This window comes from Otolemur garnettii, unplaced genomic scaffold, assembly GCF_000181295.1.
Source record: "Otolemur garnettii isolate 467f Iridium unplaced genomic scaffold, OtoGar3 scaffold00012, whole genome shotgun sequence".
NCBI lineage: Eukaryota > Metazoa > Chordata > Mammalia > Primates > Galagidae > Otolemur > Otolemur garnettii.
In genome coordinates this window covers 5,707,366-5,721,947 of record NW_003852407.1, presented here as the reverse complement: position 1 = coordinate 5,721,947, position 14,582 = coordinate 5,707,366, and the positions used below count along the sequence as shown (strand labels likewise).

General features: G+C 38.9%; 1 protein-coding gene and 1 non-coding gene across 2 annotated transcripts in view; both read right to left on the bottom strand.

Moving 5' to 3' along the window:
• Positions 1–14,582, bottom strand: part of SKOR2 (SKI family transcriptional corepressor 2) — a 35,471-nt gene that overhangs the window by 13,497 nt on the left and 7,392 nt on the right. Inside the window, exons 4-5 of the mRNA XM_003784716.1 lie at positions 3,343–3,408; positions 2,864–2,962 (exon numbers count right to left, since the gene is read on the bottom strand). Coding sequence (XP_003784764.1) covers positions 2,864–2,962; positions 3,343–3,408 — 165 coding nt within the window. The remainder of the gene's footprint in view (positions 1–2,863; positions 2,963–3,342; positions 3,409–14,582) is intronic.
• Positions 6,393–6,496, bottom strand: LOC111723560. Its single transcript, XR_002772079.1, has one exon. It is a non-coding gene; the product is annotated as a U6 spliceosomal RNA (small nuclear RNA).

Genomic DNA, 14,582 nt, shown 5'->3' with positions numbered 1-14,582 from the left:
ACAACAAGAAGCCCAACGTTGAGACCTGATTTTAGAAATGCTTTTCTAGGACTCAACACCGATCTTCTCTTTTTCCTCTTTCTGCTTCATAATTACCATCATAATTGCAGCGGACACTTACTGAGCACTTATTCTGTGCCCAGTAGCTGTGCAGCACTTCACATGGGTCCTCTCACTTAGTCCTCTCATCATCCTATGAGACAGGAATTATCTGCCCCATTCTATAGTTTCAAAGGTCAAACAACCAATAAGTAGCAGAGGCCAACAGTGAACCAGTAGACTTTTGAGCTTGAGTTCTTAAATGTCACATGATCTAACTCTCAGCCTGGGTCTCCAGTGTTCCAAATAAACTGAGTTTGGAGTGTCGCAACTAAGAGGGCCTCTGCACGGTCCGACTAAAAGGCTTTGCAAAACTCTCATGAGAATTCCTCTTTGCTTCCTTCCAACACGGCTTTACAAAGTTCAGTTTTCCTCTTTTCATCTGAGTGAATCTAAATCTGTCTGCTAGCCCCACAGCCCCTCACATTTAGTTAACAAGCACATAATGTGCATTTGCTATTTTCATCCGTGTGAAATTGACTGCCTCTTTGCGGTGTGTCTAAACCACGCATTATTCAATCTTGGGCATACACATGCCACTTCCTTGGTCAGTGGAGTGCGTTGCAGATAAAAAAGAGGAAATTTTTGTTGTTGTTGTTTAATTGAAGTGTTTCATATATGTGGCAATCACAGAGGATGCATATTCATTCTGATCAAAGTGATGAACGATAGGTCTGAATTGAAACTGGCCAGTTGTATTGTAACATTCTAACGTTTTGTTTAACAGAAACATGTACATGTTGTATGATAGAGCAGTTAATAAGGAAAATATCAATTACTGTGAATTACTTAATTCCTTAAGATGATTATTAATTAGCTTTTATTAATGGGATCAATTATAGCTACACTGGCCTCCCAGGGAGTTAGGAAGGCACGTTAGGGATTCAATGGGACTTGGACCCACTCTGCTGGATCTAAAAGAAGGGGTGTGCACACGCAACAATTAGATACACATCAGCTGATGGGGGAACAAATCATTCAATGTCTTCTCTGTGCTGTAAGGAACTGTGTAGTTTTTTGTAAGGTAACAGTATTAGAAGTCAGAGAATCCTGGGTCCTTTCAAAGCACCTTAAATATATAATATATATCTTATCTTACCTTATATCTTATCTATATCTTAAAATATAGATATTTTAAAAATGTTTCTCCTTTTCTTGAAGTTACAAATATCATGATGTCCCTAAAAACACTATCAAAAGCTATTGGCCAAGGCCAGGCACGGCTGCTCACACTTGTAATCATAGCACTCTGGGAGGTGAGGTGGGAGGATCCCTTGAGCTCAGGAGTTCAAAAGCCTGGACAAAAGCGAGACCCTGTCTCTACTAAAAATAGAAAAAACTATCCAGGTGTGGTGGCTTGTGCCTATAGTCCCAGCTGCTTGGGAAACTGAGGCAAGAGGATCACTTGAACCTAGGAGTTTGAGGTTGCTGTGAGCTAGGCTGACGCCATAGCACTCTAGCCTGGACAACAAAGGGAGATTGTATCTTGGAAAAAAAAAAAAAAAGCTATTGGCCATTTTCCTCTTCAATCCTATTCTAAGGTCCAGCAGACATTCTCTGAATTCAGAATCAGCGAAGCTCCCTGAGTTCCAACAGCCCGCCCCGTAGGTAAGGAGAGATCACAGACTTGGCAGACCCTCCTGTTCCTGTGGTCAGAGCTCCCTTCCATCATGCAGTTACGGCTTCGTTTTGACCCCCACTGAGCGTTCTGGTGAAATCAGTTCAGTATGTCACCGGGATGCTGGAACTATTCAAAAACGCTCCCCAAGTGTGTCTTTCAGTCGTGCTGATGACTGCACTCAGGAAGCTCTGGTGAATGCAGCCTTCAGGCTGACATTATTGAAATGATCACAGTTACTGAAAAATCTTCCAGATGCCAGTCCATGGCTCTAGCACTGGAGTTGTCAACTTGAGTTTTGTGATGCCTGAATTAACACCAGGGGGCATTCTAAAAACAGTGTCCCAGAAAAAAAGTAATTTTTAAATGTACATAATTAGAAAAGTAAGTTTGCATACTACTTGCTTCCCCACCTTTCCTGCTCTGGACCAGGGAATTTGACTAAATGAATCTCCAAAAAGATTGAAAAACACCTCTGTGATGTACTTGTCCAAATGTGACCCAGACCGGGTGAGTAAATTGTAGAAATCTGGACACCTATAATAGACTCTTTGGAAATTCCAAGCCTTTAGGAATAAAACCAATAGTTTTTATGATATAAATCTCCTGCCCCCAAATTTGGAGTGGAATCTTATTTAGAATGGAAAAGCTAAAACTACTAAAATTATACCCATTTAATTTAATTAAATAGATATGTGTACATTGAATTATAAAAGTTTAAATTTTCATACTTATACATATCTAAAACACCAAAAAATTATCCAGAAGTATCTGAGAATAAAAGTTATTTTTTTGTTTGGGTTTTTCCTGCCTCAGAGAATATAAATACCTGAGCAGTTCTTTTGATTAAAAATTTATAATCTGAATACTTAAATATACTGAGATAACTTAGTTATATCTTTACACACATATTTTTAAAGCTACAACACACCCACAAACAAACCTCTATCAATAAATTTATACCAAAAGGTTAAGAAATTCTGTCTGTGAGCGGATTCAAAGCATAAATAAAAGAAAAGTAAATTGATGAATATTTACACAGACTACTTGGCCCAATCACTTAATACACAGAATCACATTCTTAAGCCTAATAATAGAAATGTCTTCACTTATCACAAACGCAATGAAATAAAAATGATTTCTTACTGAATACTGGGAAAGACGTGTTCCCTTTTAACACTTGAAATTCTTGTTCTAGTCGTCTCCGCAAATCTATTTGTTCAAATAAAACCTTCTGAAGTTCTTCTAATAAAGAAAAAAAGAAGAGTCATTTTACTAATCCTTACAAATAACTCTCCAGAGAACTGTTGTATACAGCAATTTATTATTATAAGACAAAATATTTTACCAGTTTAAAAAGTGTTGCATAGACATAGGATAGATTTTGTGCAGAAATCCATGAATATAAATCAATGTAATATATTATTTTAAAGTATTATATTACAGTGTCATGTATTGATTGATATGTATGCATTAATCTCAATTATATCCACCCAATGGTCCATATATTATTCATATGTTGCTTGTCAAGCTTAAAATATGGTGTAGAACAAAAATATCCTCCTATTATCTCCACAGTCTTTTAAAGCTAAGAGGAGTTCTATGGAATCCAAACTTTTCTTTACCTTTCCCCATATTTTCTACATCCTTTTTGAGTGAATGAGGTGAATTGGTTTCTTGTGTGTGTTCACCTTTAAGAAAGAAAAAAGAATATTAGTTTTGTATAGGCTATTTTCTGTACCTACTCTTTCCATAGCTGCAAAAGAACTTATTGAATATAACCTGAAATTAGAAGTCCTCGGCACCAAACGTTGTCCTCATTTACTCGTGTACAATTCCCCTGAACCGTAAAGGAGAGGTTGGGAAAATGAGGGCAGAGGCGGCCTGGCCTTTGATGGAAGCTCCGGGAAGGCAGATTCCTGAAAAGTTATCTCCCCCGCGTGCCCCTCGCCTTACAGTCCATCCTTTACAACAAAGATAATGGCCAGAATGGGCAAAAGAGGAAGCTGGACAGGCTACATTTCTGGTAAAAACCCGATCATTGTCCCACAGCTCCTTGAAATGAGAATGGCTGGCTGCAGCTGGAAGGAAGGCCCTTACGACCGCAGAAGCAGGAGACTCTGAGCCTTCTTGGGCCACCAAAATTTGGGACAGTGAGAAAGAAGTGACAGGGGCCTGTGTGTTGTCTTTCCTAGAGAATTTATAAGCCTGGAGGAGTTTCCTAACAATTCATAGTTTTTTTTAAAAGAAAAATTAACCTAAAACGAAGATAGGAAATAAATTATCCTGTTAGTTTGTAGATAGTTACTTGCTTGATGGTAATCTCTTAACTACTCATATTTGACCAGCAAAAATTATATTGTGAATAGAGTTTAGATTGTTAGTCTCATCTCCTTACTTATGTGCTAATTATTACAGAAGGATGACAAACTAATCTATAGTCATAAACTGAGTCCTATAGTCAGAAAACCTGAATAAACCAAAGAAATCCAACCATTTAGCTAATCAGAATTTTTTCTTCTGAATTTCAAACTGTGATCCCTGATATTCAGGTGATTCAATTAAGCTTTCTGTTTCTGTCTAAAGAGGCGTGGCAATAAAGCCAAAGGGGCTCCTGAGGTTTCATGGATTCCCGTCCCACCCCCAGGAGTGAGCCTTCCTCTGTGGCCCCAGCACACCTTGCCCGGTCTCAGGCTCTGTGCTGTTTGCTAACTCCTTTCCTCACCAAGCCGGCCAGTGCTACTTGGAGGCAGGGACTCTCTTCTGTATGGCCAACGAGTGTCTAGCGCAGCGCGGGACACATAATAAACACTCAAGTTGTCTTTAGTTGTTTCTGCAAGGGACCCCAGGAGGTTGTAATTCTAAATTACAGCATGGGTTGGAAGTCATGGTTTCAATTATCTCCTTGCTACTTTCTTTCTTTTTAGCAAGAAATGGAACGTAATGGCCCTGGGCACTTGTACGAATGCTGGGAGATTTCATTGTCAAGATACACATTTCTGCGAAGAGGGGAACAGAAATTCTTCCCAAAGCAGTAACTGATAGAATCACGGACAGACAAGAAAACCCTGAACGTGACATTAAAATGGTGATTCTGCATTTCACCTGATGACTAGCAGGGATACGTGTGTCTAACTATATATACATATACAGAAAGGTACACATATGCAAATATTCCAGGACATATACATAGTTAGGGGAAGGAGTCTGATAATAATATCCTTAGCGCCCCTAAGTTTCTTAATAGGAGGCATTTCCTCTAATATCTAGATCACATTCCCACAACCTCATTGCCATTCTCATTTTGGACGTGAGCTTTCTTTATAGGCTCAGATATACTCTTGAACCTTGACAGCTAGGCTCTCTTCTCCATATAATAAGAAAATAATGAGTTTAGTAATATTTAAACTGTGAAACACTTTAAATATAGACCTCAATGTAATTCCTAAACCATCCTATTACCTAAACGAAGAGAAACATGAAGATGATTTCAAATCATTAATATATAAACCAAGAATAGTGATATTTTGAAGTGAAGACGAATGAATAGTACACGGTGACCATAAAGTTCATGTGCAGTTTACAATGGCACACTGTTTTAACTTGGACATGAACTTTATGGCCCCCCTGTATATGCACGTTTGCCTATGCTTACTCTCGCCTCAGTTAACCAGTTGAATGTGTGGAAGTTTCATTCTCACATACATGAAACTTGCTGAATCTGAAAAAGCGAAGAAACAAACAGGTACACATCTCTGTGATATCTACAGGGCATGATGAGATGGCTTCATTCTACAGCTTTCCCAACCACTCAAAATACGATTTAAAAGAGATCTTTCTTCCTGAATGGGCAATTCTAAAAACTACGTTCTTATCACATTAGAGACCATATTATTTTTGACTTATTAGAATAATATCTTTTGTGGATTGTTATCTTCTATCATGTTTTAATCAGATGATTTAATTTAAAAATTCAAACATGATATGTAAAAATGTAGCTCTTTTCTCCTATTTTCATACCACGTAAAGCTGCTGTGTGAGCATGGGTACGAAACCATAAACAAGGAGCTTTACGTGAGTACGAAATCACTAAATGAGTAGCTAGTAAATGCAAATGATCTTAACCACGGGCAAATCTGGCATTAATAACAAGCCTTTCTCTTCATCAGCTTCGTGGCGGTGTTGTTAACATTTTGTCTTCGTGTCTATTTCAAACAGTTATTTTGGTGCAACTTCCAGATACAGTTTGCCAGTTCTAAGTTTAAAAGACTCACATGTCTCACCTACAAAGGGTCTTTTAAAAATGGCTAAATGTTAAGTAAATAAGGAGCACACAAGCTTCAGCTGCCTTTTGTGTCTCTTTTACTGGACCGTTGCCTTTTGTATATTACTAATCTGTGAAAACCAGATTGTTAATGGTGGTTAAAAATGACCTCTGGGAGCCTGGATATGTTTGTTCACTATTACTGCTAATGTTTTCCATCTGGTTAAAAAAAAAAAAAAGCAGCAGTCTAATACTAGACTAAATAAATGTGATTTAGTTGACAAGGAGTTTCCAGTTTATATAAAGATTCCATTAGGATAGATGCATTTTATTTTTTCAGAATTAGTGAATGGATTTAGAGACATTAATTAAAATGCTGACTTTCCTCCATACTTCCTCCTCCCTTTAAAAAAAAAAATAGAACACTTCATGAATTTGTGTGTTATCTTTGTGCAGGAGCCATGCTAATCTCTGCATTGTTCCTATTTTGGTATATGTGTTGCTGAAGCAAGCACTATATCCCCTCCTTTAAAAAAAAAGTTACAGAAAGCATAGAGATGTTAATCGTGTGCAATTATATGGGAGAAAATTATATATGGAAGGAATGTCTTTCTTAGAGACCTGGCCTCCAACGTCTCTAAGTCAGACTGCAGTAGAAAATAGTGAGGTGGTTTGTAGGTGGAAAGTAACAAGTAATTAGGGCAAAAGTGCATCCCATGGATGGATGTGCCTAAAAATTGCTGCTTGAAGGGATGGCTACACCAGCACCCCATGGGTGCAGGTTTGCAGGATCACGTTACTGTGACTTGCATGGTTTCCAAGAGTCCTGCTTGCCCTGGAGGGCAGAGGCAGCACTGTGCTGTGTCAGTGAATCTACACTGCTTTTGAGCATAGCTGGAGGCCAGAGAACTTGGGACCGCAGAAGTCCTGCTTTCCAGGTTTTTCTAGGGTCACAGTCATCAGAGACTGGAAATACAGGAGAGATGGGTGCGAGGACGTACCACGCTGAAGCAGACATGAGCAGTACACAGCAAATGAGGAAATGATGGGAATGTACAAGGAAAAAAATGAAAAACAGCCAATAGATTCAAACTATTACCTTTCAAGATACAAGAGTAATTACTTTCTCTTAAATTTCATGGCATATTTCTGCTCAAGAACCTGCAATGTCTCCCCATGATCTCCATCAAAGAATCCTCTCTAAATTCCTCCCCCAAAGTCTCTAGTTTCTCCCATATCCTCGTCCCACCTGCTGAGCCAACCTATCTTTCTCTATTGCCAAACACAACCCCCTTATCCTAGCCAGGACTTTATTGTTCACATTTGTTTCCTGGCTTTGCCTCATGCTGTTTCTCTGGCCTAAAATACCCTCCCTTCTCTGCTGTCCATCCAAAATCAGAATGTCACCCAAGTTACTACTTGTTATGAACTGAATGTGTATGTCCCCTCCAAATCCTGATCTCCAAGGTGATGGTATTAGGAGGCAAAGACTTTGGGAGACGCCCTCATAAATGGGATTGGCACCCATGTAAAAGAGACTGGGGAGAGCCCTCTATCCCCTCTACCACCAAGTAAAGACACAGTACTGGACACTGAATCCAGCAGTGCCTTGATCTTGGACTTCCCAGCTTCCTGAACTGTGAGAAACAAATACTGTTTAAGCCACTCAGTTTATGGTATTTTTGTCACAGCAGCCTGACCAAGCTATCATACTTCTTTTCTATTAGGGCACCTCAATGTCTACAAATCTGCTGGTCCATCTTTTCCTGGGCTGAAGTTCTAAGTCAGTGGTTCTCAACCTTCCTAATGCTGTGACCCTTTAATATAGTTCTTCAAATTGTGGTGCCCCCCCACCATAAAATTATTTTTGTTGCTACTTCATAACTATAATTTTGCTACTGTTATCAATTGTAATGTAAATATCATGCAGGACGCATTTAGGCGACCCCTATGAAAGGGTTTTTTGACTCCCAAAGGGGTCGTGACCCACAGGTTGAGAACCATTGTTCTAAGTGCTTCTCATTTTTTACTCAGCCCCATTTGTAGCCAATATCCTAGTGTTTTACCTACGTTAGTGGGGTCTTCTCCAGCTAGAAAATATACTTTCTGGCAGGGGAGGTGGCTCATGCCTGTAATCCTAGCACTCTGGGAGGCCGAGGCTCACAAGTTCAAGATGGGCCTGAGTAAGATTGAGGCCCCATCTCTACTAAAAATAGAAAAACTAGCCAGGCTTTGTGGTAGGAACCTGTAGTCACAACTACTTGGGAGGCTGAGGCAAGAGGATCACTTGAGTCTAAGAAACCAAGGTTGCTGTGAGCTATGATACCAGAGCACTCTACTGAGGGTGACAGAGTAGAGTCTGTCTCAAAAAAAGAAGGAAGGAAGGAAGGAAAGAAAGGAAAGGAAAGGAAGGGAAAGGAAAGGAGAAAGAAAAAAAAAAAGAAAGAAAAAGTGAGAAAGAAAGAAAGAAAAGAGCGAGAAAGCAAGCAAGCAAGCAAGCTTGTTGCACTTAATTTAATTCATTATGGCCTGAGAAAGAAATAACCACTAATGCTAGTATAAATTATCAACTGTCATGAGGAATTTTTTAGTTTTTTCCCCCCCTGACATGGTCTGTCTCTGCTGCCCAAGGCAGAGTGCAGTACATCCTCACAGTTCACCGTAACCTCAAACTCCTGGACTCAAGCGATTCTCCTGCCTCAGCCTTCCAATTAGCTGGGACTACAGGCATGTACCACTATGCCGAGTTAATTTTTAATTTTTATGTAGAAACGGGGTCTTGCTATGTTCATCAGGATGGTCTCAAACTCCTGGTCTCAAGCAATCTTCCTGCAATGGTGTCCCCAAATGCTAAGATTATAGCTCTAATTCATTCCTACAAATAAAAAAGCCCATTTTGATCCACTTGTATATTCTGCCTAAATAAACTAGGTTAACTATATTTTCAGTTTACTGGAAAGTTTGTGATGGTCCAAATAGAAAATAAGTTTTGTTCCCATCTGACATTTTGAAAATTTCTTTTCAAACAAAACTAGAGCACTGAATTTTAATCAAAACCTGAAAATATTAAGTAACACATATGTCTGCTGTGGACTCCAACAGCAAAAATACCTTACGGTTTTAGAGTTCACTTAATTGTAGGAGTCAAAAAAGGAGGTCAGAAGACCTGACCTGTTGGTGGACATGGGATAAGGGGAGAAACTGATTACACAGATATCACTGTTCTCAAGCTAAGCTCTGAATTCAGTAAATAAGATCATTTAAATATTGTATGGGGGTGGTGCCTGTGGCTCAGTGGGTAGGTTGCCCGCCCCATACATAGAGGGTGGCAGGTTCAAATCCGGCCCCAGCCAAACTGCAACAACAACAAAAAATAGCCGGGCGTTGTGGTGGGAGCCTATGGTCCCAGCTACTCGGGAGGCTGAGGCTAGAGAATCGCCTAAGCCCAGGAGTTGGAGGTTGCCATTGTCTACTGTTGCCGTTGGAGGTTGGAGGTTGTCTATCAAGGGCAACGGAGTGAGACTCTGTCTCTAAAAAAATAAAATAAAATAACACAATTATAAGAGGGACTTTACCTAACAAATACAACCAGTGTAACCTGGTTTCTTGTACCCTCAATGAATCCTCAACAATAAAAAAGAAAAAGAAAAAGAAATATAAAAGGTATATAGTATGTATCTAGAGTACACTATACGAATAGTGTAAAAGATGAAGCTCTTGCACTGAATAAAGGGTAAAACATTTGGCATTCACCTACCCTTCTGTGGACATGCATTCTCTTTCCTGCCCAGTCCTCTCACCCTCACCCGTCCCCTATTCCTTGTCTTCGTTGCCTCAGTTTTAAATTCTCCCCTGAGCCTACAACCAGTGCTCAGAAGCACTGCCCCAGCCCACAGCTCCAGGGGCCGGCCAGTTGCTGATCACTGAAAGGGCCTCTATGTTCTCCCAGTACAGTTGTTGAAAACACTTGAAAAAACATATGGAGAAAATGTTTCCTTTTATAGAAAAAAGTGTTTTACTTAATTGCCTACTCAAAGATAAATTTCGTAATTAAAACTATTTTGGTTTCAGACTATGCCTTTATGTGAAATATACATGCACTCTTAACATTTGGATGAACAATAGTAATTTCAGTCAAGGGTCCAGATGTCTCCTTAGTTTGTGGAGACTCATGTGCTAGTGTCTGTTCTGGTGCAAGGGTAGGAAGAGAAGGCACACTCTGTACCCAAAGCTGCAAAGGGTCTCTGCATGCTGTTTCCAATGCACTTTGGGCTGGGCCAAGATTCTGCCCTTCTGCCTCCCGACAGCTTCAGCCCAGGGCTTGGCCTCTGTTTAACAGAAACTCCAGGTACACATGTTTGATTCCCAAATAAACTCTAAACTTTAATAATTGATCTTGGTCTTATAATCTGACTTTAACTCAGATTTTCTGGAATTTTTATTTGCTCTTTCTAATACTATTTTAGAGGTCCAATTTGGAAATTTGGATGGGGTCAAAGTTAATCTATGGTTAGTATAACTAGTACATTTAGTAATAACCAAAATTTAGCACAATATGTGGGTAAGAAAGATTTTTAAAAAACACTTTGCATGAGGGCAAAAATGAATTACATAGAAAGCAAGGTTAAATAATTTTCTTCTCTATCAGTGGTACATACACTTCTGATAATTTTTTGGTGTTAAATTGTACATTGAACTACTTCCTCAGTACCACTGGAGACCATATGATACAAAATGAACTAAGTAAATATTAACTCCATTAACAAAAAAAAGAAAAAAAAAAGGGAGCAAGTGCAAGCTTAGATAATACCAGTTAGATTGCAGTAACCGAAGAGTTAAGTTAAACTTTATCATCAAGGATAAAAATATATTGCAAGTTGCATACACACTGCTTCTCAAATCAGTAGATTAAATATGTTGGATTGGTGAATTTTTAGTCCATTTAGAATTCTCTTGAATTTTAGAACTGGTATTGAGACTGCCTTTTATAAAATTAACAAAGGGCAGACGGTGCCTGTGGCTCAAGGAGTAGGGCACCGGCTCCATATGCCAGAGGTGGTGGGTTCAAACCCGGACCTGGCCAAAAAAAAATTAATAAAGGGCTACAAAGTAGGAACTGTATTAGGAGGTTGTACTCCGCAAAGGTGTAGGCATAGTTAAGACATACATATAACCAGCCATGTTTCCTAGCTTACTTTCCTCTAATTGCTTACTACTCAGTAGTCAAATAGCTGACAGTCATAAAAATTCTTAGCTTTCTTCATTGTTTCTGTAGATTGTGAAACCTAAGGCTAGTTGTTGAGGTATCTTCCAGGCCCTGCATTTTGCATTTTTTTTTTTTTTTAAGACAAAGTCTCACTCTGTTGCCTTGGGTAGAGTGCCTTGGGGTAGAGTCAGCCTAGTTCACAGTAACCTTAGTCCCTTGGGCTCAAGCAATCCTCCTGCCTTAGACTACAAAGTAGTGGGGACTATAGGCATGTGCCACTACACCTGGCTACTTTTTCTATTTTTAGAAGAGATGGGGCCTCACTCTTACTCATGTTGGTCTGGAATTTCTGAGCTCGAGCAATACACCGGACTTGGTCTACCCAGAGTGCTAGGATTACAGGCATGACTCACTGCACCTAGCCCAGACCCTGCATTTTGGTGGACTGGCTGAGCCATCCAAACCAGTGGCCCAAGGAACTCACCCAATTGGTCTTATGACCCCTTCCTGGGAATTGACTCAACACAAGAAGACAGTTCCTACACCCCCATTAGTCCAGCCTCAACCCAGCCAATTAGCAAATGCAACTGCCTAACCTTTTGCCTGCCAAACTCCCTTTAAGAACCCTTTCCCTCAAATTATCTGGGAAGTAGATTTGATAATTTCCTCCCATTTCCTTGCATAGGTCCTGAGATACTAACCTCTCCACCATAACACCTGCTATCTCAGTGTATTGGCTTTCTCTTCAGCAGTAGGCAATGAAACTGGTTGGGCTATAACAGTGTTGTGAGTTAATGCTACTTAATTTTTGTTTATTTGGGAAAGTTATTCATTGTCCTCTTCTATCTCCATGATTTCCTTATATACTTTTAATAACCATTCGTAAGAAGGAAATTTTTTTTCATAGATGTTTCGTAAAAGAAACTGGTATTTGAAGTAGGGGAATTATTTAATTTTGAATACATATATTGAAAGACCATGGAGTATGGAGTATGCTATACATTAGTAAATTAGATGTGGGAGGTTTTATCAAATTTTACGGGTAAAGTAAAACCCAAAGTAGTTAAAGGCTTACCCAAAGTCGTCTAGTGAGAGAATTAAAACTCAGATCTACTAAAACTCAAATCTGCTTTTAAGGATGTTTCTTCTTCTTCTTTCTTTTTTGTTTTTTTTTTAAAATTATAAGAATGTTCTAAAATAGAATAGAATTATGAATCGGAGTCCTTCATCTGCTATATATTCATGAGAAGTGTAATTGCTTCTTACTATTCTCAGAAATCTGTCCATAGCATATTAAATACACTAGAGAATCATACCAGTGAAAATCAAATTGATTTTAAAATGTCTATACATACAACAAGATGCAGCTGTGCTCCAAGTCCAAGGGCGCTGGTGTTTCTAAAGTGAAAGGGATTGAAAAGTGGGGATGACTTCACTTCACCTGATTTCCTTGACCTGGAATAGCTTTGAGCTGTTTTACCCAGCTTACTTCACTGCATTCAATTTCAAATCACTTAACTTCACTAAAGTTATTCAAAACGGATATGCAAAATCTTACTCTGGAATTGCAAGGGAAATACCGTCAATTTTATTTTTCAAGTAGGTAATATTTTGACCAAACTACCATCCCCTTAATCTATTTGATTTGGTTTTAAGCATGGGTCTAATTTTTAAAATATCTACATATAAAAGTTTAACTGGCTTTTGGGAAGTTGTGGCTGCTTAACAAACCTCATGTTTGGTCTCTAATTATAGAGAATTATAATTATATCTGCTGTGTGTAAGGTTAATGACCACTAACAGGAGGTTTTTAAAAATCATTTAAAAATGTAATTTCTGTGAAATTGCTGAAAAGTCACAGTTATCAGTAAGGCTGAAAGGTTGAAGGAAAGCTAAACTTAATTAAAATGATGAACTATAAAATCAACCGGAACTAAGTATTATTGCTAAACTGACTTTGTATTAGGGATCAATTAAAGCATGTATCTATTGTCAAAAGATTTGTCTGTATCTTTACTTATTTAGAGAAAGGTCATAGAAATTTCCTGATAAACTATATTATTGCCACTGGCATAAAAAAATTCATATAAAAATCATAAATTGCATGCTGACTTGTCAGGCAGTTTGAAAGGACATTGCATTCTTCTTTGTTATAACTACATATGCATAGAAATTAAATATTAATATTTCTAGTAAAGTGCTTGTGACCCAAGATTCCAAGGTAGATTAAATGTTGGTTAAAGACCCACAGTTATATAAACCTTATCAGATAGGATTTTGTGTAGACTGCTATTAAAGAACTCATACTAGAGCCAGGTGTGGTGGCTGTAATCTCAGCCCTCTGAAAGGCTGAGGCCACTGGTGGAAGGCTGCTGGTAGACTGCTTGAGCTCAGAAGTTCCAGACCAGACCGAGCAAGAGCCAGACCCTTTCTCTACTAAAAATAGAAAAACTAGCCCGGCATCCTGGTGGCTGCCTGTACTTCCAGCTACTTTCGAGGCTGAGGCAAGAGGATCACTTGAGCCCAAGAGACTGAGGTTATGGTGAATTAAGATAATGCCGGGGCACTCTACTCAGGGCACAGAGTAAGATTCTGTCTGGAAAAAAAAAAAAAAAAGAAGAAGAAGAAAGAAAAAGTACTCACACTGCATTCTGGCTACTCTGTCCTCACCTCTTAATTAGAAGCAATTTGAGGGCAGGGACTAGTGTTGAGTTCCATCTCCAAATCAGCAGAGTCCAGCAAAGGACTTAGCAAGTAATAGGCATTTGAAGATATTTGTGGAACAAATGTGTAAATAGACAAATGAACGCTATCATGTAGATGTAGAAGTTAACAACAGCTACATGGGGAAGAATATCTCCACCGACAAGCAGGGAGTGCTGGATAAAGCCTTTGGCTGCTACCGCTCCAAAGCTGCTAATCACAAATGCTCATTTGGCTCGTCTGACTTTTTGACTTTTTGCCAAATAAATGGATTCTTGGAATCTGATCACAAGTAAATAAATTAGTATCAAAACATGGGCCAATAGGGCCCCCACTCTGGGATTTTCTCAAATGTGCATTTCAATATGAAGACCATAAGCTAATCTTTTCTACAAGCAAGGACAGCTGACGGGGCACCAAGTTAAGTCCCACAACACCCCAGCCTCCCTTAAACACTGTTTGAAGTTTAAAACATCATTTCTACATTCTTACCAAAAAAAAAAAAAAAAAAAACCCAAACCCTTAAGGATGAAGTTCTCATGAGCCAAGATTCCAAACTTAACAAAATATATCTTTCCCCTGAAATTTGCTCATTTTGATAATGTTTTTATCCCTTCCCTGTTTCACCTGTCTCCCATTCAATATAGGATAATAATATCGTATAATCTACTATCTACATACTTTTCTGAATA